The sequence below is a fragment of the Prinia subflava genome, chromosome 21, assembly GCF_021018805.1.
Source record: "Prinia subflava isolate CZ2003 ecotype Zambia chromosome 21, Cam_Psub_1.2, whole genome shotgun sequence".
In the NCBI taxonomy this organism is placed as follows: domain Eukaryota; kingdom Metazoa; phylum Chordata; class Aves; order Passeriformes; family Cisticolidae; genus Prinia; species Prinia subflava.
This window is the reverse complement of record NC_086267.1, coordinates 2,024,881-2,052,236: the sequence shown is the minus strand read 5'-3', so window position 1 is coordinate 2,052,236 and position 27,356 is coordinate 2,024,881. Positions and strand designations below refer to the sequence as shown.

Here is a 27,356-nt window from a genome sequence, read left to right as displayed (position 1 = left end):
TGTTGTCTTGGTTTGGAAGGACAGGTGTCTGTCAGGGAAAAATGGAGATTCCCTTGGAATGGAGAGTGTAAAACCCTCTTCCTCCAAATTATTATAGTTTTGTGATTAGGAGCTTTCAGGCAAAAAATACGGGAGTAGGAATAACAGTTGTTCACTAGGAATATTAAAAGTGCAAATGGAGTAATACAAAAAAAACAAGCAAGCAAAAAACCAGAAGTATGCAGCAGACATCACTCTTTCAGGGACTATATTTCTAGGCTTTCTGTTTGAAATTTTGAAGTCAGGTTGTTCCTAAGGACAGTCGTCATTGCAGTTAATTGGCACTTTTGGGGGAAGTATCCTGTGGTGGAAAATCTGGGGGGCAGGTTGGAGGCGTGGGGGTCTGGCTCCCACCCTGCTCCTGCTTCCCAACAGCCTCTGCTGGGGACACGCCATGGTCTGGAGCAGACGAGTTCTCCACGTGCAGAGGTGTCTTGGTTTGGAAAGACAGGGATCTGTCAGGGAAAACTGGAGTTTCCCTTGGAATGGAGAATGTAAAACCCCCTCCCTCCAAATTATTATAATTTTTCAATTAGGAGCTTTCAGGCAAAAATACGGGAATAGGAGTAACAGTCGTTTACTAGGAATATTAAAAATGCAAATGCAGTAATACAAAAAAAAAAACCAAGCAAGCAAGTAAACAAAAGTCCTGGAAGATCCTGACAGAGTCAGGAATATGACCTGACACCCTGCTGGCCAGGCTGTTCCCCGGCTGCTGGGAGCAGTGGGTGGGGTAAAACAGCAGTCGGGCAGTGGGCATCGCTTGGGCATCACTTCCAGAGTGTGAGGACAGAGAGAGCCTGCAAACATGTCTGGGTGAGCCATTATGGTGCCCTCTGATCTGGAGTGAGCTCAGGAGCCAGGTCAGGGTGTTTTTGAAGCCCTGAGGGCAGGTCTGGCACAGGCTGAGCCCTGGTTTGGCTCCAAGCAGGGACAGGTCTGCCCCCAGGGAGGAGAGGGGAACGGGTCTGGGTGAGCAGCTTCCTTTAGCTGATGGAGATGGGGTGGCTGTGGTGCTACCTGGAGCTGGGAAGGGTCTCTGCACCCCTCCACCGTGGTCCTGTACAATTATTAATGCTCATATTCCGTATTTGCGTTTCTCTGCTGTGCTTGAACCTTCATGTATCACCCGTGCCTGCTCCCACCTGAGCAAAACCAACAAGCTGAGTCGAGGCGAATCCTTTTCAGTCCCCTGGATCCTCCTCCTTGTGTTTTCCTGGTTTGACACTCCTTTATTATCAGGGCTCACACTTCTCAGCCTGTGTGATGTCTCTCTTAATGTATCTATTCATTAGCACTAAACACTAACTGTCTGCTTGCTAATTCCTCTGTAATTAGAGGCTCTGAATTCTTCTGCTTACACTCCCCACCGCCTGGCAGCCTTGATGTAGATCATTAGCAGTTGGTAATAGGAGCTGCAGACACAAAGGCAGAGCTGGGACAGGAGAATGGAGGCTGCTGGGGGAGAGGAGAGGGAGCAGAGGGAGGATGAGCCTCCCTCTGCCTTGGCTCTGGCTGGAGGAGCCAGCTGGAGCTGAGTGTGTAATGGGGTTGTGCTCCTGCCACAGCTGGACAAAGCAAAGTGACCACCACCCCTGCAGGAAGCAAGGAGAATCCCCCTGGTTCCCCCAGGGGCACAGGGAGGCTGCTGGGGACCCTCTGTGCTGCAGGACTGAGGAGAGGTGTCCCATCACCAGCAGCATCCAAAACCTTTAGGTGTCACCAGTCACCAGCACCCACATTTTATAAGGGCATGGAGTGCCAGGACAAGAGGGGATGGCTCCCCACTGCCAGAGGGCAGGGTTAGATGGAATATTGGGAAGGAATTCTTCCCTGGGAGAGTGGGGAGGCCCCGGCACAGGTTGTGCAGAGAAGCTGTGGCTGTCCCATCCCTGGAATTGCCCCAAACCAGGTTGGACAGGGCTTGGAGCAGCCTGGGATAGTGGAAGGTGTCCCAGCCCATGGCAGGGGGTGATGAGCATTTATATCCCTTGCAGTCCAAAGCATTCTATGATCACAGGAAAAATCTCCTGTAAGAATAAGAAAACCCCTCTAGAGCAGCCAGAGGGAAGGAGGGTGCTGAGTGAGGCCAGGTGGGTGGCACAGGGTGGGTGATGGTTTGGTGACCATCATCCCATGGCCGTGACCCCTTCCAGCAAACTGGATCCCCATAAACAGGATCCACCTGCCTTCCTGGGCAGTACCTTCTGTCACCTCTGAGCCCAGGCTGGGTTTTCTCCCTGCTCTCCTCAGCAGGCTCTCCCCAGGCTCCAGCTCCACACTGTGCATCTCCATCTCACCTGCACTCCACCCCCTGCAGCTGAGCAGCACCTCCTCCCCCAAAGCTCAGCTTCCCTTCAGGAGTGAAATCCAGGGCTCTCCAGTGCCACAGCCCTGTCTGAAGGGATGGTGACAGAGCCTGGGTGCCACCAAAAGCCTTTTCCCAGCCATTCCTTAACAAACGGTCTGTGCCAAGAGGGTGGCTGAGAGCCATGCCAGCATCCCAAGGGGTCAAGGAGCTGAGCCTGGCCCAGGGCTCTGGATAATGACACTTGACTAATTGAGAGCCATGCCAGGCACCAGCTCTTGCTGGCAGCTGCTGACTGCTAATTTCTGGCCTTTCTTTGGGGAGGGGTGGGGAGAGGGGAGAGTCTTGGGGCTGTGAGGATTTGCAGGCTCCATCCACACCCTGGACAGGCTGAGTGACCTGGGGAAGCAGAAGGAGGGAGAAGGCTCTGTGGGCAGGGATGAGTTAATAGCAATGGGAAGGGCCCTTCCTGGTAACTGGCTTCTGTGACCTGAGCAGGCAGGAAGGAGCCTTGGGCTCTGGAGTATCCAGAGACAAATTCGAGACCTCCCAGTGGTAGGGGAAAGCATCCAGGCTCTTGGGAATGTGTCCCTTTTGTGAGCAACTCTTGTCATGGGGGATAAGGAGGGAGGATTAGTGCTGATGTCAGAGGCTCTTGGCTGCAAACAGAGCCAAGAGCTATAAATGGCCCTTACAGAGGGAATACAAGGAGTGTGTGGTGAAGGAAGCCGATCCACCGTCCCAATAAACCCATCAGGATGATTTTTTCCCCCCTCTACAGATCCAGAAAAGTTGTTATGATTATTTGCATTATTATTCTGGGTGGCATTTCACAGCAGTGTATCACAACGTGGTGATATGGGTTAGTGGACAAGGTGGCACTCAGTCAAAGGTTGGACTTTGATGATCGTGGGGGTCTTTTCCAGTCTTCCACGATCCTCTGGGTCTCTTGGCCAGGAGGATGTGCAGCTCACCTCTGTCCCAGGGGCACGGTAGGCATCAGTAGGGTTTGAATTTTGGTGGCTGTCACAGCCCAGGCTGTGTCCCAGCCAGGCAGGGTGTTTTGGGGAGGGACTTGGAGGAGCCCATGTCGCTGTAGGACATGAACAAAAGACGAAAGACTCCAAATATTTCAGAAGGCAAAAGGCATAAAAAGACTTTAATTTTATAAGGTTTTCTAATACAGACTTAACATAATTGGTGAACAGGACTGACACCTCTCCAATCCCATTGGTCAAACCAGAGCAACAGCGAAAATTCTGAGAATTCTCTGAGAACCAGAAAGCAACACACCACCTGGAGAAAGATTGTTTTGGGAAAGGGTAGCTGTTTTGCCAAGATAGTTCTGGGAAGAAGCTTTCCTAAGGAACTTTTCCCTTGGGAAAGGAGTTAGCAGCTACCAGCTGGCTAAAATCTCTCAGGCCCAAAAATATCAGGCCCACATGAGCTCAAGGAAAGGTGACCACAGTCCAAAGTGAGTACCTGGGCCATGGCCCTCCTTTGTTTGGGGTCTCCTAGCACTGGACTGAGCCCAGCCTGATCCTGTTACAAACCTTGAGGAATTCCCCCATGAGTGATGGAGCACAGGCGAGACAGATCCCAGGATGTGCAGAGAACCAGCCAGGAGGATTTTTCCCCCTCACCTTCAATCAAAACAATTCCCTTGCAGCCATGGCAAAGCCCGTTGCAGCTGCAAAGGCAGCAGGGGGCACAGAGAGGTCGGGGAGCAGGCGAGGTGAAGGGATGAGGGGTAGGACCAGACCTTCTCACCAGCCATCCCAGCCTGCTGTTTGCTTGTCACATTAGTGATGCTGCCAGCTAGACAGGGACAGGAGAGTTGTACTGCCTGGGGCGCAGGGAGTCTGGCTTTTATCTTCTCACTTTCACTGTGCATCAGAGGATGGCTCCCTTCCTGTGAGGGAGGCCCAGCAGAGCCTGTGCTGCTCCGGACAGGAGCAGGAGTAGTGGCTCCTCCTGTTCTCTCCTGTGCTGCTCAGCTGCGTCCTGCTGCAGCCAAGAGTTGCTGTCTGTGAAACCAGAACCTGGGAAAGTGCAGAAATTACCTCAAAGGGCTGGAATGAGTTTGCCAGAGCTTCAAAGCCCTGAGTATTTGTTTATAATAGAATCCCAGAATGGTTTGGGTTGGAAGGGACTTTAAAGATTACCCAGTCCCACCCCCTGCCATGGGCAGGGACACCTTTCACTAGCAGAGGTTGCTCCAAGGCCCAAGCAAGCTGGCTTTGAACTTCAACACGATTTTCACACTCCACTTTCCTGTTTCTTCCAGAATAAAAGGCAGGAGGTTGTAACATTTGAGTATCTCAGATTCCTCATCCAACTTCCCACTTACAGCAGGGTTCCTGCCAGCAGTACATTAGGGAAGTCGTGGCTTTGGGCAGACACTTGCTGGTTATCCCCAAAGGCAGAGCTCTCCCTATGGTCCCACTGACTTGTCCCAGATCTGCACCACCCTCCTGGGGAGGGAACTCCTTCCCGTATCCAACCTGACCCTCCCAAGCTGTGGTTTATGCCCACTGCTCTTCATTTGACAAAGTTTCAAAGGTTCTAGCCCAGAGATGTTTTAGATCAGCCTGAATACCAGTTCAAATCCCAGAACGCCAGAATCTGGTTTGTGCTGGAGGGACCTTAAAGCTCAGCTCGTTCTACCCCCTGCCATGGGCAGGGACACCCAGGTTGCTCCAAGCCCTGTCCAGCCTGGCATAGGACACTTCTAGGGTTGGGAATTTTCCTCCAGTTCAGCCCTGGCTTTAGCTAAAACACCTTTCAAGAAGAGAACTAGTCTTGAGCCATCAAGAGACAGGCAGCCCATCAGGTCCTTGTACATGAGCCTGAGTAGCTTGCTGCTCTTTTTCCCAATGAAATCACTAATTTTATAAGGAAATACAGGAGACTCTGTCTGTCAGGACACCAGTAAGACGTTTGATTTGGAAAACTGCAAGCTGGAAGTGGTTTTGTTAAGGTCTATCCAGGAACTGCATAATGGGAGACCACAAGTGGGGAAGTCTCAGCTGAATTGAGGTGACTGAGGTCCATGAGAATTAGTCTCATTCTTCTTGATGTTTCAAGACCTGGTAGGGTACTTCTTGTGCAGAAAACTGACACAAAAGGAGGAAAAGCAGAAATTTCTTGAGCTTTGGAGCCGTCTCACACATGGAGGAGCCAGGACAGAGCCTGTGTGACAGAGCACAGCATCGCTGGACTGCTGTCCTGAGTCACTTCAGTCCCAGGTTTCATCTTTTGTCTCTTCACTGAGTGTGTTTCTGTGACGTTTTGGCCTGCTCCCAGGCTCCAAACCTCCTGAAACCTTGACATCCTTTCCCTTACCCCAGTTAACACGCAGACCTTGCCTTCCATCACCATCCTGGTTCTGTCATCTGTCTCCTCTCCCTCTTCTCTTCCATTCACCGCCAGCTCCCACCTTCACCCTGACTGCCACCAAAACACGATGTGCCTTGGCATTTGCTGCCCTCCTGCCCTCTCTTGTCCCAACCTGTTGCCTTCACTGCATCCCCCAGCCTGGAGCAGCCGGCAGCGAGTGCCACGGGGATCCTGCCATGCCCAAATCCCTTCTCCTCTGCCACTGGAGACTGTCGGCAGCAGATGGAAGGAGCTTTGCCAGCTGCTGGCTCTTCAGGAGCCTCTTCCCACTCCTGTGGTGGGCAGTTGGGGGGATGTTGGCAGAGCAGGGGAGGGGCTGCACTGCTGGAGCTTCCCGAGCAGATGCCCTTTCCTGCCCGCCACCATCTCTGCGGGCTCCTCCTCCTGCTGACTCCCAGGCTTCTTCCCTGTTGCATAAATTACACCATGAGTTTGAGGATCATTTTTTCCACACCTGCCCGGGGCTTCAGAAACCTGTTCCAGTGCATCTGGAGCTGACTCTGGTCAGGAAACAACAGTCTGCCCATGATGGATGGGGTGGAAAGTCACTTCTGCTCCCCCAGTGTGCCACCATCGCTGCTCTGTGCTGTGCTGGGAGCTGATGGGAAGGCTCCAGGGCTCACCTTTTCCTCCTGTGTTCCAGATGGCTGATTTATCTCTCCTGCTGCCCTTGGCAAACACAGCCCTGGGGCAGTGCCCTGGGGCTGGCAGTTGTAGCAAAGGGGTTACTGCAGCCTCCTGGCCAGGTGTTCTTCAGTCCTTGGGGTCCCTGGGGGTTGGTGGGGTCCCTGTGGAAGGGATGAGTGTCTGTGTGCCCCTGTGCAAGCAGGGAGATGCTCACAGTGCCTGGCCCTCCACAGGCTGGTCTGTGGCCATCCCTGCCCTGCAGGGGTGCAGGAAGCAGCTGCGTCGCTGGGGCTGGGCAGGGAGTGCTCTATCCAGGAGAAAAAAAATGGTATTTCCAATATTTTCCCCTACACACAGGGAATCTGGTGGAGTTTGCCATGCAAGAGAGCATGGGAATAAAGTTCAGTCACAAATTACCAAGATTTAGTGATGCTCCAAGGGCTGGAGCCCCTCCAGAGCCAGGCTGGGAGAGCTGGGGGTGCTCACCTGGAGAGGAGAAGGCTCCAGGGAGAGCTCAGAGCCCCTTCCAGGGCCTAAAGGGGCTCCAGGAGAGCAGGAGAGGGACTGTGGACAAGGGATAGAGGGACAGGACAAGGGCAAATGGCTTCCCACTGCCAGAGGGCAGGGATAGATGGGATATTGGGAAGGAATTCCTGCCTGTGAGGGTGGTGAGGCCCTGGCACAGGGTGCTCAGAGCAGCTGTGGCTGCCCCTGGATCCCTGGCAGTGCCCAAGGCCAGGTTGGACCTGGCTTGGAGCACCCTGGGACAGTGGAAGGTGTCCCTGTCCATGGCAGGGAGTGGAAAGGTCCCTGCCAGCCTGAACCATTCTGATTCCATGGATGCTCTGCAGCAGATATCTTTCAAGGACTATACCTCTAGGCTTTCTGTTTGAAATTTTGAAGTCAGGTTGTTCCTAAGGACAGTCGTCATTGCAGTTAATTGGCACTTTTGGGGGAAGCATTGTGAGGTGGAAAATCTGGGGGCCAGGTTGGAGGCATGGGGGTCTGGCTCCCACCCTGCTCCTGCTTCCCAACAGCCTCTGCTGGGGACACGCCATGGTCTGGAGCAGACGAGTTCTCCACGTGCAGAGGTGTCTTGGTTTGGAAAGACAGGGATCTGTCAGGGAAAATTGGAGTTTCCCTTGGAATGGAGAATGTAAAAACCCCTCCCTCCAAATTATTACAATTTTTCAATTAGAAGTTTTCAGGCAAAAAATATGAGAATAGGAATAACATTCTTTACTAGGAATATTAAAAATGCAAATTCAGTAACACAAAAAAAAAAAAAAAAAAAAAAAAAGAAAAAAAACCCCACAAAAGAACACCAAACAAACAAGCAAGCAAGCAAACAAAAGTTCTGGAAAACCCTGACAGAGTCAGGAATACGACCTGACACCCTGTTCAGGGTGTTGGGAGCAGTCCAAATAAATCCTCCTGGAGTGGCAGATGTGGTTCTGTTGGAGCAAAGATGATCCTGCAGACAGGTTCAGTGGTGGTGAGATGAGTCCGGTCTTCCTCTGGGAATCCAGTGGCAAAGAGGAATGTCTGGGGTCCCTGTGTCCCCATTTTTATCTGGGTAGGAATGGTTGGCTCCTCCCCCCGGGTGCAGCATCTCCCAATGGATGATGGAATGTGTCAGTCACTGTGAGCCTCAGTGGCCCATGAACAGAAGATATCCCCGAGGGTGGGCAGTGGTGACAGAGATCACAAACCCTGCCCCACCTGGTTTAACAGCTGGGCTGTTATCAGAGGGCATCCGCCCTCCTCCTCCTGGAGTTACAAGAGATAAAAAAAGAAACCATCCCTCAGCTGCTTTCTACAGATTAAATAGAACACACATTTTTTTAGTTACATAACCCAAGACAAGAGGGGTGCAGGAGGTGGGGGCACCCTTGTCACGGTGTGACCCCAGTGCTGCTCTGGCAGCGGCGTGGGGGTGCCAGGATCCTCTGGAGCAGCTCCTCCGTGTGGGAACAAAGCCCTTCAGGCCGGGTGGCACATGCAAATGGGACTGCAAACCCCACTGAACAAAGAGCTCAAACACAGCCAAACCCTCGGCTGCCCGGGCCAAGTCGCTGGGCTTGTGGCATTAGCAACTGCTTTAAAGGCTGTAATCTACACCAAAGCCTGCCTTGATTCAAGTGGGGCCGCAGCCAGGACCAGCTTTGGGCTGCTTTGCCATGTTTTTAAGATTTTCCAGCATTTGTAGACGCAGACTCACGGAGCTGCAGGCTGGGCCCACTGGGAAGTTTTCCAGACACTTGACACAGCGATGTGGGCCACCTTGCCAAGAACCTCGGGAACAAAAACCTCACACACTGTGAAACACCAATTTTCCAGAGCTTCATCAAGTCCAGGAATATCCCAGACCTGAGAATTTTTACTCCTTGAAGGGCAAATGTTGCTTATTAAAGAGCCCCAGTGCTGCCATCCCTTGCTTTCCTCAGCTTCGGCTGGAAAGAATTGGTTCCAAAAGTGTGTGGCTCCCAAACATGTCATCACAGGCAGAACTGGGAAAGGAATTGGGGGCATAAATGTTGAAATAGTCCAAAGAATAGTGAACCCTTCTGGCAGGAGAGTCACACACACACAAGGGCTGGTGGAGGGGCTTCTGGAGGTTTCCAGCCCAACCTCCCATGCAGGCAGGGTCACCAGGATGCCCATGGAGGGCAGGTGGGGAGAATCCTCCCTTCTTCCCTTCCTCATCCAGGCGTTCCTCACTGTGGTGCATTCAGTGCTCATGTTGGAGGAAGGCATCTGAATTCAAGTGCCTTCTCCAGGAGGGCCCACGGTGTCAAAGTCTGTGACGCTTAAATGGCAGGAGAGAGTTTTACCCAGAAAAGCAAAATATGAGGGAGCTTTTAACCAGAGAAACTGATTTCCAGTTCGAGACCTGGATGTGTTTGGATTCTGAGCTGAAGAGGAACACAAAATGTGGGTCAGTGATGGGACCTGGAGTGGGGACATTTGGACCATTGTACAGTGACAGTCACCTGCTGGACTGGAGTGCTGTGGGGTGAGGAGGGAGGGGTGGTTTGGGTGAGGTGTCCCATGGGTGAGGCAATAGTGTGAGACATCCTCTGGGAATGTGGGGGTCAGTTGTGCTGGCTGCCCCCTCTGCCCATGCTGGAGAAACAGAGGTCACCCCCACCTGAAGCCTTGCACAGAGGCTCTGTGTGCTGCTGCCACTTCAAACACAGCTCTGCAGGCTGCTGGAGCCTGGATCCCAGCCTGGAGGTCTCCAAGCCCTGTGGATTGAAGGTCAGGACAGCCCTTGCTCCGTGACTGAGCTGCAGTCCTGCACCGTCCTGGCTGCTGCACAGCGTCACCTCCATCCTCTCTGCACGGGCTGTGGGAGCTTCCAGCCCCCGTGCAGGGGCTGTAGGAACGCTGTCCTGGGGAATGCCCTGCCCTGCACCCACAGGGAATCCTGTTCCCCATCTGTTGCAGCTGCCTGGGTTACCCAGTCGGGCTGAGTCCCTGGGTGAAGGCAGTGAGAGGGAAGCTTGCCCCCTTCCCCCAAGGTTTTCCAAGTCTCCCCCTCTAGCCACAGAGGCAGGACAGCCTCAGGCATCCCCTGCTGGATGCTCTGACAGAAATCCTGCTCTGCCAGAACCTTCTCCCCCACATCTGCCCATTCCCTGCCCTGTCCCGTGGCCCCTGGACTGGCTGGTGCCTCGCAGCATCATGGTGCATTTCCCTGCCACTCTGTCTTCAGCCGCGGGTCAGGCAGTTAATCCTGACCCCGATCACAGCCGCTGCTGCACGGGGTAATTGAAAATGCCAGAATTCCCTGCTGACCCTCCTGGAATAAAAGCAGTTCTCCCCCCACCCCGCCCCGTCCGGTAACCTGACACTCCAGGGACCGAGATCTGTCAGGAGAGCTCCGAGGAGATGCTGGAAAGCTCCCAGCTGTTCACCTCGCTTTTTCCCCTGGGTGATTTCAAAGTGTTGCCGGGGAGAGGCCACGGGCCAGGCTGGCTTTGCTCTCTCTGCGTCGTGAGTGTTTTCCAGAGCAAATGTTGACTCTGTCTGACATGACATGGGTTAGTGGAATTAAAGTGATCAGAGATAGGGGGTTTGCTGCCTGTAACCTGACTCTCCCAGCTAAGCCAGCAGAGGAATGGGAAGCTTTGATTTTACCAGGATCTCCACAGCGCTGCCCCTCCAGCGAGGAGTAGGGCCTGAGCCATGGGGCTGGCAGGTGAGGAGGGGCTGGCTGCAGGGTGGGGGGCAGACTCCATGGCAGCCTCTCAAATGGGGCTAAAGATGATGAAAGAGAAGCTGTGGGATGATCCTGGTGTCCCCCCTGCAGGCTGGAGCCACGCAGTCTGTCTTGGTTTGGAAAGATAGGTATCTGTCAGGGAAAGTTGGAGCTCTCCTTGGAATGGAGAGTGTAAACCCCCTCCCTCTAAATTATTATAATTTTGAAATTAGGAGCTTTCAAGCTAAAATATAGGAATAGGAATAACAAATCTTTACTAGGAATATTAAAAATACAAATGCAATAGTACAAAAAAACCAAACAATCAAACAAACAAAAGTCCTAGAAAACCCTGACAGAGTCAGGAATACAACCTGACACCCTGTTGGTCAGGGTGTTGGAAGAAATCCAAATAAATCCTCCTCCAGTGACAGATGTGGTTCTGTTGGAGCAGAGATGATCCTGCAGACAGGTTCAGTGGTGCTGAGATGAGTCCAGTCTTCCTCTGGGAATCCAGTGGCAAAGAGGAATGTCTGGGGTCCCTGTGTCCCCATTTTTATCTGGGTAGGAATGGTTGGCTCCTCCCCCTGGGTGCAGCATCTCCCAATGGATGATGGAATGTGTCAGTCACTGTGAGCCTCAATGGCCCATGAACAGAAGATATCCCCGAGGGTGGGCAGTGGTGACAGAGATCACAAACCCTGCCCCACCTGGTTTAACAGCTGGGCTGTTATCAGAGGGCATCCGCCCTCCTCCCCTGGAGTTACAAGAGATAAAGAAAAAAGAAACCATCCCCCAGGTGGTTTCTACAGATGAAATAGAATACACTTTATTTTGGTTACATAACGCACAGTCCCACCAGACTCTCCCAGAAGATGCTGCCAGAGGACTTTGAGCCTCCAGGCTGCTCTCTGCAGTGCTGCCCTGGCTAACGGCAGTGTCTTTTCCCATTTTATTCCCTTTACAGCAGCAGTCCAGCTTCCCAGCCTGCACAGTGTGACCTTCCACCAAGGCCACAAAGTGACCCTGCAGGGCCATGGACGTTTGTCCAGTGTGTGGCTGGATGTGGGCGTGGTTCACTGGGAGCCAGACCTCCTAAAAACCACAGGCAGTGATGGTGGCCCAAGAGCCACGACCTGACACAGAAAATTGGCCTCTTCTGTCAAAGTCTGTTAGACGAGGATGCCCCAATGGTCCTTTGGAGTGGGATGAACCAGGAGATACTGAATCATAAAATCACAGAATCCCACACTGGGTTGGGTTGAAAGGGACCTTAAAGATCATTTTATTCCACCCCCTCTCATGGGCAGGGGCACCTGCCACTATCCCAGGTTGCTCCAAGCCCTGTCCAGCCTGGTCTTGGACACTTCCAGGGATCCAGGGGCAGGTAGAGGTGGGATAAGAAGGCGATGACCTCAGGATGTTGAAACAGCAGGGCTGGGAGAAAGGAACAGCTCCCAGATGGAGGCTCTTGTTGAATAAAAGAGGAAGAGGTCCTAGGAGATGTCCTGAGCCTCCTGGAACTGTTCAGAGTTGTGGTGCTGTGGGGATGGGTTGGAGAGACAAACACATGAGCTGCTTAAGAACCCTCAAATCAACTCAGAGATATGGAAGCAAGGAAGAAAATGGGCCTGTTTCTTTCTCATTGCCCCAAAACAGTTCTTCATTGTGTGATGCCCCCCTGCTGCTTTTTCCCAGCTTTCTCCTGATGAATTTCCCTGAGCTTTAGAGAGAATTTTAACAATTATATGAATTTTGGATGCATTGAGGATACCTTATCCCGCTCCCAGCAGAGCTGGGATGATAGGAAATGCAGGAAAAGCCTCCTCCCTTCCCTGAGCTGGGGAGCACAGCCTAAAATACCCAATGGAGTGCCCAGGGGAGAGGGAAGAGCAGCTCTGCAGGGCTGAGCTGAGGCAGGGAAGTGTCACCTTGGACACTCAGAGGAATATCAAACCTCAGCAAGGGGGTGGATGCTGCCTCGGGAGCTGAGAGATGGATCCTGGGTCCTGAACTCAGTTTTGAGGTTTATGTTCAGAAAGGAGATTAACAAAAATTTGGAAAAGGTAGAGGAGGGAGTCATCAGGCTGATAAATGTGTGAAGTGCTCAGGAAACTACTTGGATAACAGAAAGGACTCACAGAATCGTTGGCTGCTTTGGGTTGCAAGGGACTTTAAAGATCCTCCAGTTCCAACTCTCCATGGACAAAAAGGAAATATTTTCATTGTCTTTCAGCTCTTCCATGATGACAATATTCTTTTTCTAGAATGCTCCTTCATTTAGCTACAAAACCCAGAAAAGTTCCTGCAGTTGGAAATTGGAGTCCATAAATTTTAACCTGAAAATAAAAGGACTTTCAAAGAGATCTTGAGGGAAACTTCCCCAGAGGCACAGTGGGCTCAGCATCGTCTGAAGTGCTCAAAGGAAGCAGGGGGTGTGTCTGTAGAATACTCAGTGGGTCAACCACAAGTGTTTCAGCTATTTTTAGCTCTGCCTGGGTTGGTGCAGATGTTCAGACCTGGGTGTTGTGGAGCTTTTCCCAACTCTCTGCTGTTGTGCTGTTTCACTCTGACACCCTGGGTTTGGTGTGACCTTCTTCAGGTTTTCCTGTGATTAAAAAGAGATTGCTTCTTCTGGAAAAACTCATATTTTGTTCCTTCTCGTTTTCTTCCATTCCTTCCTTCCCTCACTACTTTTCATCACTTCCAGCAAGCCCCAAAGAAGCAACTATTTGTATGAAAATCAAATTCTGGCTATGCCAAGCCTGAGGCTTCATGGTGCAACCAACAGCCCCCTCCTTGTCCCTCCAGGAGATCAGGCAAATCCTTATTTACAGAACCCAAAGCCTCTTGGGGAGGATCAGTGCTGGTTAAGCTGCCATGGTGTGATGGATCTGTGCCACCTGGGGTTTGGTTTCCCTCAGCACAGGCTGCTGAAGTGGCCTTGAGGTGCTGCTCTGGAGCTCCCTGGTTCCATGCCCAGGGAGGTGTTACCCTCATGTCACAGCATCCTCAGGGAGCAGCTCTGTCACAGGGAAACCTGGACATGATTTCAGTCAAGAGATGGAAAGCTGTAAAGAGAGATGTGCCTGCTTGGGATCTAGCAAAAGCTCTTTAAAAAAAAAAGATAAGAAGCTCTTTCATAAAAGTGGCTTCAGCTCCATAATCAGGGCCCAGACCATCACTTGTGATCTCTGCTCCTTTTTATTTTTCTTTTAGAAGACATGTTTTAAATGCTGGATGTGCCTCAGCTACAGTGCCTGGGAGGCAGGACTTGGTGGGGCTCCTTTACAAGGATGTAGCAGAGGAGGAATGTGCTTCATGACCAAAAATTGGGATTTTATCTGGAGCTAATCAGAAAGACTGAAGGGTGCTGATACAGAGGGGCTGCTGAGTGAGGGAAGCCCCATCTTTGGAGGTTCAAAGATTCCCCTAATACAGCTTCCCTTCCCTGGTGTGGTGTTGGACCAGAGGCTCTGGGAGTCCCAGAAATCTGAGTTTTGGTGCTCTAGGGAACTGAAGGGGGCAGTGGGAGAGGAGGGCTCAGTCCTGTCAGCCTTCACAGCTCTTCTCTGCTCCGTGAGGAGGCACCTGAGCCTCTTGGGTCATCCCAAGATGTGTTCTGTCCCTCCATCCCTTGTTCCCAGTCCCTCTCCAGCTCTCCTGGAGCCCCTTCAGGCCCTGGCAGGGGCTCTGAGCTTTTCCTGGAGCCTTCTCCTCTCCAGGTGAACCCCCCCAGCTCTCCCAGCCTGGCTCCAGAGCAGAGGGGCTCCAGCTCTTGGAGCATCTCCATGGTCTCCTCTGAACTTGCTCCAACTCCTCCACATCCTGTGCTGGGACCCCAGAGCTGGAGGCAGCACTGCAGGGGGGTCTCTCCAGGGCCGTGCAGAGGAGCAGAATCCCCTCTGCCCACGCTGGGGGATCAGCCCAGGACACAGATGGATTTCTGCCATTCCAGCCCTGCCAAAGCTCAGGGGTGATCCCTTCAGGGAGGCGCTGGCCATGCAGCCCTGAGGATGGGGGGACCTCCTGAACCCCATCCTTCCCAAGCATTCCCAGTTCCTGAGCTCAGGCAGAGCCCTGTGCCTGCTGCAGCCACAGCAGCAGAGCCGTCAGCACCCCCACAAGATAAACTGCCCAAAACCCCAAGCACAGCCTGGGCAGGGGTCTGGCTGTGACCAGTGCTGTGTGGTCCTGCAGGGGCCTGGGGTGGTGGCCACGGAAGTGTCACTGACAGCCCTGCCGTGCCTCTGCCCCACAGGGGTCACCCCGAGGGACACGGTGCCTTTGTACGTGAGTGGATTTTCATTAAGCTTGTTTTACACTCCACTGGTGGTTTTGGTGCAGTTTGTTTCTCCAGCAATTCGCAGAAGCCACAGGGCTCCACTATGAGGAATCTGAGGAATCTGAGGCCATCCCTGAGCAAGAGGATGCAGGAAGAGCCTTTCAAGGGCTGCAGTGGTGGGGTTTGCCTCAGTGCACAGTGCTGGTAATGCCAGGGATGTGGGTTTGACCCCCATATGGACCTTTCATTCAGAGATGGACTCACTGATCTTTGTGGATCCTTTCCAGCTCAGAACATTCTGTGAAATCTGTGAAATCAAATGACAGTGAGCCTCAAGGGATTCAGTCAGGAGCAGTGTTTCCATCAGCTGTGGAATGAAGGAAGGTCTGCTTTTTGCACTGTTGGGACACACCTATCCCTGGAGACCCCATCGGGATAAATCCAGCTCTGTTCACACCTTCATGGTTACACCACAGGGTGATCAGGGCTCTGAGAGTGGGGACTCTCCATAACTCAGCTGTGTGTCACAGGGCACAGTCAGCTGCCTGGGCATCGTGTCAGGATGCAGCTGAAGCTGTTCCTGCTGACTGGACCTGGGAAAGTCACTCTGAGGTCTGGCTGTCTCCTCTAAACTGGTTTCAAGCTCAGACACCCAGTGCCAGCCCATCCCTGATTCACTCTCTGTGCACCCCAGGCCCTCCCCTGGCATGAAGGGTGTGACAAGGACCATGTTTTGTGGCATTGCAGAGTGCTGTGCTCTGTTAGGAGAAAAAATCCAGGAGAGGGATTGTTCCCATCTGCTCAGGAGTCTCAGGGCCACATCGGGGGTCCTGCATCCTCTCTGGGGCTCCCACTGTTACAGCCATGGACAAACTGGAGCAGGTCCAGCAGGACAATGAGGTTAGCCTGGGGCTGGAGCATGAGAGGTGAGGACAGCTGAGAGCTGGGTCTGACCAGCCTGGAGAGGAGGAGAGAACGGTGGAAACATCCACAAGACACAACCAGCAAAATCCCAGTGGAACCAAGGGGACGTTTCTGCCCCACATGAGCAAAGCAGCTGGGGGCTGCTGCTCAGGGAGCCTGTGGGTGCCCCATCCGTGGGGATCAGGTTCCCCAGGACACAGTCCTGAGCAAAACCATCTGATTTGGAAATGACTCTGCCAGCCCGTGGGACGAGAAACATCCAGAGGTCACTTCTGACCTCTGCCTTCCTGAGATATCACTGCTGTGCACTCCTCTGGTGTCTGTGATAAGAGGAGCAGTTACTGAGGCGTGCACTGGGGAGGTTCCTGCCCTTCCAGAGCCACTCCCGTGCCCCAGGTGTGTGTTAGGTGCTGAGGTTGCTGTAGTCGTTCCTCTCACCTCCCTTCTCCCACCATGCAGCACATTTGCCTCATTAAGCTCGTTAGATGAGCCCCACCTCACCCTTTTGGGTCTTTTGCTGAGCCAGACAAGAGCAGGTTCACCAGGTAGCAGCAGCACGTGAGTCACACACGTCCTGCTGTAGCTGTTACACATCTCCCTAGGCAGAGGCAGGAGATGCCTTGGAAAAGTCCTGTACTCCCAGGCTGGGCTGCAGTTCATGGAAATGGAATGGAAAAACATCCCAGAGACCTCACTCCTACCAGGAGGAGCCTGGAGCTGAGGAGCTCCTCCAGCTGCAAGGCCACTGAACCTGTGCCTAAATCGTGGGATGTTCTGGTGGGACAGCTCTGGCTGTACATGGCCCCTGTCCTGGAAAAGCCCAGTGTGTAAATGTGGGGTCAGTTCCCAGAGCAGGTGGCAGAAACACCACAGGCTGTGTGCTCCTGATGCCTTGAGTTTTATCTTCCATGTTTTTCAGACTCTGTGCTGCCCAGGGGTGCAGCTCTGAGCTCACACTCAGGGTCACTCAGCTCTGCACACAGCAGGGACACAAAACAAATCCTTTCCCTGCTGCACAGGAACAACTGTCCAAGGACAACTTTCAGACCTCAAAGCACAAACAAGGGTGGTTGGAGGGAGGAACAAGAAGGATGGGACCTCACAACCTGAACCTGTAATTGGACAATTAAACCCCAACACGCAAATGGACCAACACTTATAAAAATGTAAGATCTCATGACCAGCTGGGCATTTTATGACCATTCTTAGTCCACCTTGGGTGTAGCCCTGGTCAGGTTCTGTCCTGCCCAAGGTGTATCCTGGAGGCCTTTCAGTAAATCCCTGCTTTATTCTCCAGCTCTGTCCAGTCTCTGTTTCAGGTCAGCCTTCCAAGGCATCACTCCCCTCAGCCCAGTGCTGCAGGGCATCTGCAGCACAGTCACATCTTCCTTCTAAGCCTTGTCTCCAGAGACAGAGATGTTTGTCTCAAAAATCACAGATGTCCTACACAATCTGTGTTGACAAGGAAGGAGCGAGCTCTGGCAAGAGCTGACAGGCTCCAGAAATGTTACCTGTGTTTTATCTTCACGCCAGCATGAGAAACTGTTCCCAGGAATTTGGAAAGATGTGGCCTGAAGCAGTGGGATGGGGATGTCAGGGTGGGAGGGGAGGTGACACAGAGGGTTTCAGACTGTTGGGTAATGGGGCTTTGCTTGAGCAGAAATGGAAGGACTGGCCTCAGGATTTATCAGAATCGTGGAATGGTTTGGTTTGGAAGGGCTCTTAACGATCATCTCATCCCACCCCCTGCCATGGGCAGGGCCACTTTCCACCAGACCAGGTTGCCCACCTTCTTTCTTTCTTGCCTCTCCTCTGTTTTCTGAGGGAGGCTGTAAAAGGGACTTTTTTCTCTAAAAATTGGTGCTGCTGTTGGGGGCCAGTCTTTGCAAGCAACCATATCTGCCTGTCCCACTGCCAGAGTTAGGGCACAGCATGTCCCTGGTGACGGGGACAAGCAGCCCCACTCTCAGGCAGTGCTGTTCATGGAGCACTAAGCCTGGCACAGAGGGCAGAGCTGGGCTCAGCTTCTCCCTGTCCTGGTGTTTCAGAGAACCATGGAAGCATCCCCGAATGGTTTGGGTTGGAATGGACCTTAAAGCTCATCCAGTCTCACCCCCTTCCATGGGCAGGCACACCTTCCACTATCCCAGGCTGCTCCAAGCCCTGTCCAACCTGGCCTGGGACACATCCAGGGATGGAAGTGCTGCTCTTCCTTCTAGTTTTGTTCTTCTGGACAAAACCAGAGCTCAGCACTGCTGAAGAGAATTCACATCACAAAAATGGTGCAGCAGTGTGGTGGCAGATCTTGTGTTACCCAAACCCAGTCCCTTGGCACCCAGACATTAAACATCCTGGGAGCTGCAGTGCTCTGAGTCAGAAAAGCAGCAGTGAAGAGGCAGACAGAGGATCAGAAAAATGGCGTTTGTTGGTGTGTTGGAGAGGAGTTGCTCAGTGGTAATTCATTGTGATGTGCAGGAACATGCTGGGGCCATGCTCATCCAAGCACCACGGTCCTGCCACTGCAATCCCAGCTGGCACAGCTCCTGTCACTGCCCCTGATGCCAAGGGGAGCCAGCCTGGAGCTGGGTGAGAGGTGCCTTCCTTTGGGTGCTGCTCCTCCAGGCTGTTTCTCAGAGCTGTCAAATGAGTTGCTCTTCCATGAAATATTGTAAGGGCTGGACTTGGGAAAAGCCCATCTGAGTGCAAACCTCTCTTCATCCATTTGGCCTGGCATGCAAGTGATGGGGAAGCTTTCATGCTCCCACTCCCCAACCCTCTCCCACCCCTGAGGCTTCCCCTGTGCCCTGAAGCTGCTGCAGTGTGAGCCCGTGCTGGCAGATGTGCCAGGGCTAACGCTGGGCTGCAGCTGCAGCTCTGCAGGGCTGGGCTGGCACCAGGGCAGCTCTGGGGTGGCTCTGCACGGGGTGGATGTGCTGGCAGTGCCAGCAGCAGGCTGGGCGTGGGGAGGGCACAAACACGTGCTCGTCTCACTGCTCTGAACGGGGAGAGGAGGCAGCGCAGGCACCCGTGGGTGCAGCAAGGGTGGGTGGGTGGGTGGGTGCCAGCTGCTCTGCTGTCAGCACCTACAATCAGAGAATGTCCCAGCTTGGAAGGGACCCACGGGATCATCCAGTCCCACTCCTGGCCCTGTACAGACACCCCAATAATCCCACCCTGTGCGTCCCTGGCAGTGTTGTCCAAATGCCCCTGGAGCTGTGGGAGCCTCGGGGCCGTGCCCATTCCCTGGGGAACCTGGGCAGTGCCAGCACCCTCTGGGGGAAGAACCTTCCCTGATATCCAACCTAACCCCCCCTGACAGAGCTCCAACTGTTCCCTGGGTGCTGTCCCTGTCACAGAGCAGAGATGAGAGCTGTCCCACAGGAGGAAGCTGCAGACTCTGATGAGTTTCCTGACCCTGCAGCGCTGAAAGCAGCCCGGGCTCACCTGCCCCACTGCCCAGCACACCTGGCCAGAGTTTCCCAGGGAGGTGGCACGCTCTGGTCCCTGCCCCATGGGCTTGTCAGCACAGCTCCCTGGGCAGCTTTCCCACGGCTGTGCCCACCTGGCCGTGTGTCCGGGCTGCCTGGGGCTGGCAGTGCCCTTTGTGCTCGAGGGCGGGCGGCTCTCCATTGTCAGCGTGTCAGGTCAGCTTTGTGCTGCCTGCTCGGGCTGCTGGATGCACCTCCCGGGACTGGCATGTGCAACTTGCAGCCTGCCTGAGCCTTGGAAAGCTGCTCTGTGCAAATGGAAAAGTGAAAAACACCCATTTCCCCAAGGCAGGCGGGGAGGAGGGCATGGCATGGGGCTGGTGGGGCTGTTTCCAGTGGGACAATGCTGTGCCTGCTCCAACCGTGGGCTCCTTTGGCAATTTTCCTGCTGAGACACTGTTCTACATTTTTTCTAACTATCAACTCAGCAGAACCATTTTTTTTTCTCCTCTCACTGCTCCCTACAAACAGCAAAATCCAGGATTTCCTGAGCCCTGGGCAACTCTCCCAGTGCAGGAAGTGAATTCCAAAGCTCCAAACAGCAACAACCCACCTGCCCACTTCGTGCCAGGGTTAGGGTCCTCTCGGGTTGGTTTTCCCGAGATGTGTTGGTTTAGAGTCTTTTTTCCTTGAATGCCTGTGCCAGAAGCAGAAGAGTCGGAGTTTGCCAGCTCAGGTTTCTCAAGGCTGTTTATTGTCTCTTATCTCTCAGTTCTTTCTGTGCCCAGCAAAGGTCCTTGCTGCAGCAAGGGCATGAGGTGACTCCCCCAGGTCGGGAGGGCTCAGACTTTTTGTACCTTTCTCTGACCCCACCATTGTCCACAATGATGTATTTCTTATTTACAATTAATTACCAATACCTACTGCCTCTGTTAGACACGTCACTTCTATCCTAAACCAATCCCCTGTGACCCACCACAGCAGAAGATGGAGGACAAGAAGGATGAAGGACAGGGCCACACCCTGATTCCTCCCTCTTGCCTTCCCCATTTGCACCCTGTGACAAACTAACTCCTATTCACATCAAACTCTTGGGGTCTGCAGTTCTTCATGCAATGCTAGCAATTTTTCCCATGGGCTGAGATCAAAGACAGCGTCACACTGGGCTCTGTGCCAGTGTCCCAGACCCCCCTGCCAGGGTCCCAGACCCTCCAGGGTAGCCAGAGGGACGCCCTGCACTCCGACAGGGTCCTACCTGTGCAGGTGTCTGACTGTCCCTCCCCTCTCTGTCTCTCTTCCAGCCCCTTCTGCTGTGTCCATCATGCACCAGGTGAGCCGCACCGTGGACAGCATCACCCTCTCCTGGTCCCAGCCCGACCAGCCCAACGGGGTCATCCTGGACTATGAGCTGCAGTACTTCGAGAAGGTACGGAGGGACCCTGGCAGGGGTCACAGCTGTTGGGGAGGGGAGGGGTGCAGAGCTTCCCTTAAGGGATGCAGGGGTTGGTCAGTGGGAGACTTCTCTCGCTGTGTTTGCCCATGTGGGTGACAGTGGCCGTCAGTCCTTGGGGCCCAGGGATGGTTCCAGTGGCCCAAGTGGAGAAAATCTGCTGGTCATTCAGGAGCTGCTCCTGTCACCTCCACAGAACTGGTGCCAACTGCAGGGAGAGCAGGGTAGCCAAGGCCCAGGGTGTGTTTTTTCCATTTTCATGTTCTGGTGTATCAGTGGGAAATGGGAATGACAGGGAACAGCCAGTCCCAGGCTGGAGCACACGCAGTGCGTGTCCAGTCCTGGAGATTTCCTGGAGTGCTGTCCATGGGTGCATTTACACCAAAGGCGAGTTTGGCATCTCTTCAGCTTGCTGAGCTCAGATGCTGGACAGGGAGAAGGTGTCCCATGCCCCTGGAGCAGGGACACGGCCACGCTGCACTGTGCAGTCAGTGTGAAGGGGTCCCACAGCACTGAGGAACCTGCCTTCATCCCTGAGGAACCTGCTCCTTCCATAACCTCCCTGTCCAGACAAGCAGAGGGATTTCAGGCTGGGCTGTGCCAGGCTGTCCATCCCACCAGTGGCTGCTCAGAGATGTGAGGACCACGTCAAGGTTGGTCCCAGGACCTGCCAGGCCCTGCCAGGCTGAACTTCATCAGTGCAGCGCAGGAGAGATGGGGAGCAGGAGACTTCTCCTTCCAGGAATCTGCCCCCTTGCACAAGAGCTTATAAACCATACATTATAAATTGCAAACTAACTAATTAAAAAGCTTTATGATTAAATGGAACTGAAAATATTTTTCCCAGCAGTTGCCGGAAGAAATGATTAATCCCCCCCACTGCCTGCCTGTGACCTATTTTCTCATCACCAAGAGCCAGAGGGAGAATAGGGAGGAGGGGGGGCTCCTTTGTAAGCTGTTAAATAGGTCCTGACCTATATTGCATAAATCACAGCCATTTATTGTGACCCTTGGAAATGATCCCAGAGTACATGGCAAGATGGATGAGTAGATAACAAGACAGATCTGGGAAGCAGGAGGGGTCCTGTCCCTGGGGACCCTCAATGTAGAGGCAGAAGATCTCAGGGAGTACATTCTCCTTCTCTTACTTTATCTTAGTCTCTCACCTTCTTTCTTTCTTGCCTCTCCTCTGTTTTCTGAGGGAGGCTGTAAATAAAAGCAATTTTTCTCTAAAAATTGGTGCTGCTGTTGGTGGCCAGTCTTTGCAGGCAACCATATCTGCCTGTCCCACTGCCAGAGTTAGGGCACAGCATGTCCCTGGTGATGGGGACAAGCAGCCCCACTCTCAGGCAGTGCTGTTCATGGAGCACTAAGCCTGGCACAGAGGGCAGAGCTGGGCTCAGCTTCTCCCTGTCCTGGTGTTTCAGAGAACCATGGAAGCATCCCCGAATGGTTTGAGTTGGAATGGACCTTAAAGCTCACCCAGTCCCACCCCCTGCCATGGACAGGGACACCTTCCACTGTCCCAGGCTGCTCCAAGCCCTCCAGCCTGGCCTTAGACACTGCCAGGAATCCAGGGGCAGCCACAGCTGCTCTGGGCACCCTGTGCCAGGGCCTGCCCACCCTGCCAGCCAAGAATCCCTTCCCAATATCCCATCCATCCCTGTCCTCTGGCAGTGGAAGCCATTCCCTGTGTCCTGTCCCTCCATCCCTTGTCCCCAGTCCCTCTCCTGCTCTCCTGGAGCCCCTTTAGGCCCTGGAAGGGGCTCTGAGCTCTCCCTGGACCCTTCTCTTCTTCAGGCTGAAACTCTCAGCTCTCCCAGCCTGGCTCCAGAGGAGCTCCAGCCTTTGGAGCATCTCTGTGGCTCCCCTGGACTTATTCCAGCAGCTCCACGTCCTTCCTGTGCTGGGACCCCCGAGCTGGGGCAGCACTGCAGGGGCCTCTCAGCAGAGCAGGGCAGAGGGGCAGAACCATTTGAACCCCATGGAACCTTTCTTTTTTTTTTTTGCTGTGTCTTGTTTTGAAGAAGGCCCAGCTCTGTCTCCCCATCCCTGATGTGCACAGGAACACTGGACCCTGCTCTGGCTGCTGGGCACAGCTGAGTCCCAGGCTGGCCCAGCCATTGCAGTGCTGACTTTTGCAATCAGAAACCATTCACTGCATCCCTGGAAACAATCCCAAAATGCAGGGCCTTGCCTGTGCCGTGCTCTTCCCCTGCTTCCCATTAATCCAGCAGTTGGATGTGGTGTGACACATCCCAGGTGTGCTCTCACTCCCCTGCCAGTCTGTGCAGAGGTGATTTCCTTCCAAATATTTCATTACAAACTGTCCCATGTGCTTCTGAATGCTCAGCAAAGATCTCTGGAGCTGGTTAAGTTGTTTCTGGTGGAATTTTTTTTCCCCCAGTAGAAAATTATATTTTATTTTCAAATGGAGAATAGCAGCACACACATTATGTATAAAAAGCACCTTGGCTCTTCATTTTTAATAGCTTCTCTTGCATATAAAGACATAAATTAAATTTTAAAAATAGAAGAATTTATTTTAGCGTTGACAGAAAAGAACTGTTCACAATACCTGAAACAAAGGTGTATTTTTGTTTCCCTTTCACAGATTATTTATAACACTGCTATTCTTAGATGCCATCAAAAATGCCTGTACAGAGGCAACACTGAATTTCTTTCACGTGGAGTTGGAGCAAATCTGTGCAGATTGTTTCACAAACCCTGCCTGATGTGGCTGCTCTCTGCAGCTCTTCCCTTAATGTGGTTTTTTTCACTTCCAAGAGGCACCTGCCAACCTTTGTCTTATTAAAACAGTCTGTGTTGTCTTCCTTTAGAAAGGGCACAGCAGTTTTTATCCAAACTTGCCAAACTTATCCCGGAGTGTGGGAACTGGAGACCCACTGCAATGTCAAGGGCTGCAAAGAGCAATTAGCCCTCCTCATTATGCAAAATGGTTGGGTTTGATGATGCTCAAAGTCACCCATTTTGTTACTGTTTGAAGACACTGAGCCCAATTTGGTCACCAGTGCGGGATTTCAGGAGGCAAAGGAGCCCTTTGATGTCTGGAGGCAGTGCTGGAGAAGGGGCGTGGGCTGGCTGGGGGATGAAGGGTGGGGGACAGGACCTGTGAAGGTGGAAGTGGAAGTGGAGGTGGAACTGGAGCCTTCCTGGTGCCCAGGAGCTTCTGGCCAGAGCCCAGCACCCCAGGACAGGGTGTCCCCAGGGCTTGGACCAAGGATGCTGCTCCCAGGCTGACTCAGGGGACAGCCCATGGCAGGGGGTTGGAGCAAGATCATCTTCAAGGTCCCTTCCAACTCAAACCATCCTGGGGCTCCGTGATTCTCTGATTTTTGGAGTCTGTTCTGCAGTGTTGGACACCAAAATCCCCGAGCTGGAGCCAAAGCTGCTGCCTGGTGGTGCCCATCTGTCCTGAGGTGGGGCTGCCCCTTCACCCAGTGCTGCCCAGGTCCTTGAAGGGGGCTCTGTCCCAGGAAAACTGGGACTTCAAGGAGATGGAGAGGAAACCCTGCCAGGGAGCCCTGGATAGCCTGCCTGCAGTGCCAGTCCCTGCCCAGGGCCACCCTGGGACTGGGCACTGTCCAGGACTCAGTCTGGGAGAGGCAAACACTCAGAGAATAATTAGAACCATTAGAATCATTAGAACAATTAGAATAATTAAAGTTGGAAAAGCCCTCCAAGACCAGTCAGTCCAACCTTCACCCAGCACCCCGATGCCCACCAAACCACACTGCCAAGTGCAGCATCCCATTTTTTGAGCACTTCCAGGGATGGGGACTCCCCCACTGCCCTGGGCAGCCTGTGCCAGTGCCTGAAATCCTTTTAATGAAGAAATGTTTCCTTCTATCTAGCCTGCACTTCCCTTGGCACAACTTGAGGCCATTTCCCCTTGTCCCACTGGATACCTGGATGCCTGGCTGGGGCACAAATGTTCTTGGGCTGTTCAGGTGGTGGATCCCTGTGAGAGTCCAGGTGGGTGCTGTGGGTCCCACAGGTGCAGCCCCAGTGTTCCTGGCAGGACCTTGCTCCCAGCGTGGCCATCCCAAAATGCAGCTGTGTGATGCTCTGGCACCCAGCCCTGGCGTGTCCTGCTGTGTTTGTCCCCAGGGCCGTGGCAGATGCCACTGTGCAGGCTCACAGGAACTCTGCCAAATTCACTCAGCTGATGTTTTTTCCTTGGCTTTTTTGCTTTAATTTTTTTTAATGCGACTTTTTAGAAGTAATTTTTGTAAATCCTTTGGGTGTCTCAGCCTACCCATGTTTCAAGAGACTCTTTTTTTTTTTTCTTGTTGTTCAGACTTTGGTTTCAGCTTCAGTTTGACTCATGGGAAGGGGAACCAAATGAGGACTCAAAATCAAACCAGTGTGTTGTTTTGAATTAAATTTCCAAACTCAAAAGAAAATCATAGGAAAAAAACCCCCAAACACCACAAACCTCTGCTTGGACTTGGGCTTTAAACCACCTTGGTCTGCTGGAGGAACCCAGAGAGGTGAAAGGGGAGAAGTGTTTGAGGTGAACGTGCAGGTTCTGGAGAGGTGATGCCAAGGAGAAAGGTTTGATAAGGGAGGGTGGAGAGGTGTAAATGGTTTTTCATTGTGGTCTGGGTTTAAAGGAGAGCACATCACAAGCTCACCTTCCTCAGCCAGGCAGAGATTAATTTCCCAGGCTATCAACCACCTTGTAGGCTTGGCCATTACATTCCATTTAAAGTCCTCCAGGAGCAGGGATGAGGTTCTCCAAAAGAGTTGGACAAATGATTTTAAAACAACTGTGTTGTTAGTGCCCTCCAAGGGCCTGGGAGGATTCATCCAAGCCCTTGAGCTCTAAAACTGTAAACATTTCCTGACCTATCCCTCTCCTTGCCTGCCTGGGAAAGGTCCAAGGGAGTGCTGAGGCCTGATCAGACAAAGGAGGCCATGAGTTTGCTGTGTGCTCATCTTTCCTTGGTCTGTGTGTCTGTACTTGAGCTTTCACTGTCATCAGAGACACCAATGGCAACCAGGAACCTTCAGCACCATGTCCAGATGTATAAAACAGATACTGGAGTTTTTAGAAGGGAAAAGTGTTCCTGAGCAGTGTTAACAGTAGAAGTGTGTTACACATCCCAGGTGTTTCATCACAGGACAATCACAAACCCCATCACAGGATGGTTTGGGTGGAAGGGACCTTAGAGCTCATCCTGTCCCATCCCCTGCCATGGGCAGGACACCTTCCACTCTCCCAGGCTGCTCCAAGCCCATCCAGCCTGGCCTTGGGCACTTCCAGGGATCCAGGGGCAGCCACAGCTTCTCTGTGCCAGGGCCTGCCCACCCTCACAAAGAGAAATTTTATCCCAATATCTCATCTAACCCTGCTCTCTTTCAGTCTAAAGCTGTTCCCCCTTGTCCTGTTCCTCCCTGTCCCCCCCTGTAACACAGAGCTCCCCTGCACTCCCTGCAGAAGGATTTGCCATCAGCATTTCCACCCCTTGGGTTTGGCCATGCACTTGAGGAAACACATTCCTGCCAGGCCCCTCTCTGGCCACCATCCACACCAGAGCACTGCTCAGCCAACAGCTGGAGACATGAAATTTATTCAGGGCTAGGTTGGGGGGTGTGAGAGGCCCTGGCACAGGCTGCCCAGAGAATCTGTGGCTGCCTCATCCCTGGAAGCATCCAAGGCCAGGTTGGACACTTGGTCTAGTGGAAGGTGTCCCTGCCCATGGCAGAGGTGGAACTGGATGAGCTTTAAGGTCCCCTTCCAGCTGAAACTGTTCCAGGATTCTATGACCACCAGATCCCTGACAGGATGGTGCAGCTGGGTGGGTGTCAGACGCTTCTTCCAGGGAAAAAACAACAGGACAAGAGGACGTAGTCTCAAGCTGTGCCAGGGGAGGTTCAGGTTGGACAGCAGGAAGAATTTCTTCATGGAGAGGGTGCTCAGACATTGGAAGGGGCTGCCCAAGGAGGTGGTGGCATCCCCAACCTGAAGATGTTCAAGAAATGACTGGGCATGGCACTCAGTGCTCTGGGCTGGTGACAAGGTGGAGATCAGTGAAAGGCTGGACTTGGTGATTTTGAATGACTTTTCTAACCCTAATGATTCTGTGGAACCTTCCTTCTGCCTGATTGCCCCTTCATCACCCTCTGTCCATCAGCACTCTCCTGCAGAAGTTGGTGAGGAGAAGTAGGTGCTTTCTCTTTTCTGGGAGTTTCACTCTGACCTCCTGTTCCCATGGGAAAAGCAGAAATGTCTCCGTGCCACCCATGCCATGTCAGAGCTGGGACAGAGGTCAGTCCTTGGTCACACCCTCAGTCACACTTTGGGAGTTCCACAAACCTCATGTCTCACTTTCTGCCAGTCCCTGCCAGAGTCTCACAAAGTGACCCCTCCTCACTGAGGGTGCAGGAGGTTCCTGTGCAGTGAATTGAAGTCAGCAGATCTCAGGGACTCACTGGGAACTTGCCAGCTCAGATTTTGAGATTCTGAGCTCTGTTCCATCTGGTGACCTGCCAGGGCAGCCTGACCTGCCAGACCAGAGGTGCAGCCAGGACAGATGAGCACCTCCAGTGTCACTACAGCCACTGGACTCCAAAATCCGTGCCTGCATCTCCCTTCCTTGGGTGTCAGCTCACAGCTGGGCTTTCCTAAGAGCTCCCTGTTATCCAGAAGCATTGTGCTGTTGACA

General features: G+C 53.0%; 1 protein-coding gene across 2 annotated transcripts in view; it reads left to right on the top strand.

The window, feature by feature from the left end:
- Positions 1–27,356, top strand: part of EPHB2 (EPH receptor B2) — a 128,855-nt gene that overhangs the window by 83,069 nt on the left and 18,430 nt on the right. For both annotated transcript variants that reach the window (XM_063417064.1, XM_063417063.1), the window contains exon 6: positions 20,516–20,640. In XM_063417064.1, the coding sequence (XP_063273134.1) occupies positions 20,516–20,640 (125 nt within the window). The remainder of the gene's footprint in view (positions 1–20,515; positions 20,641–27,356) is intronic.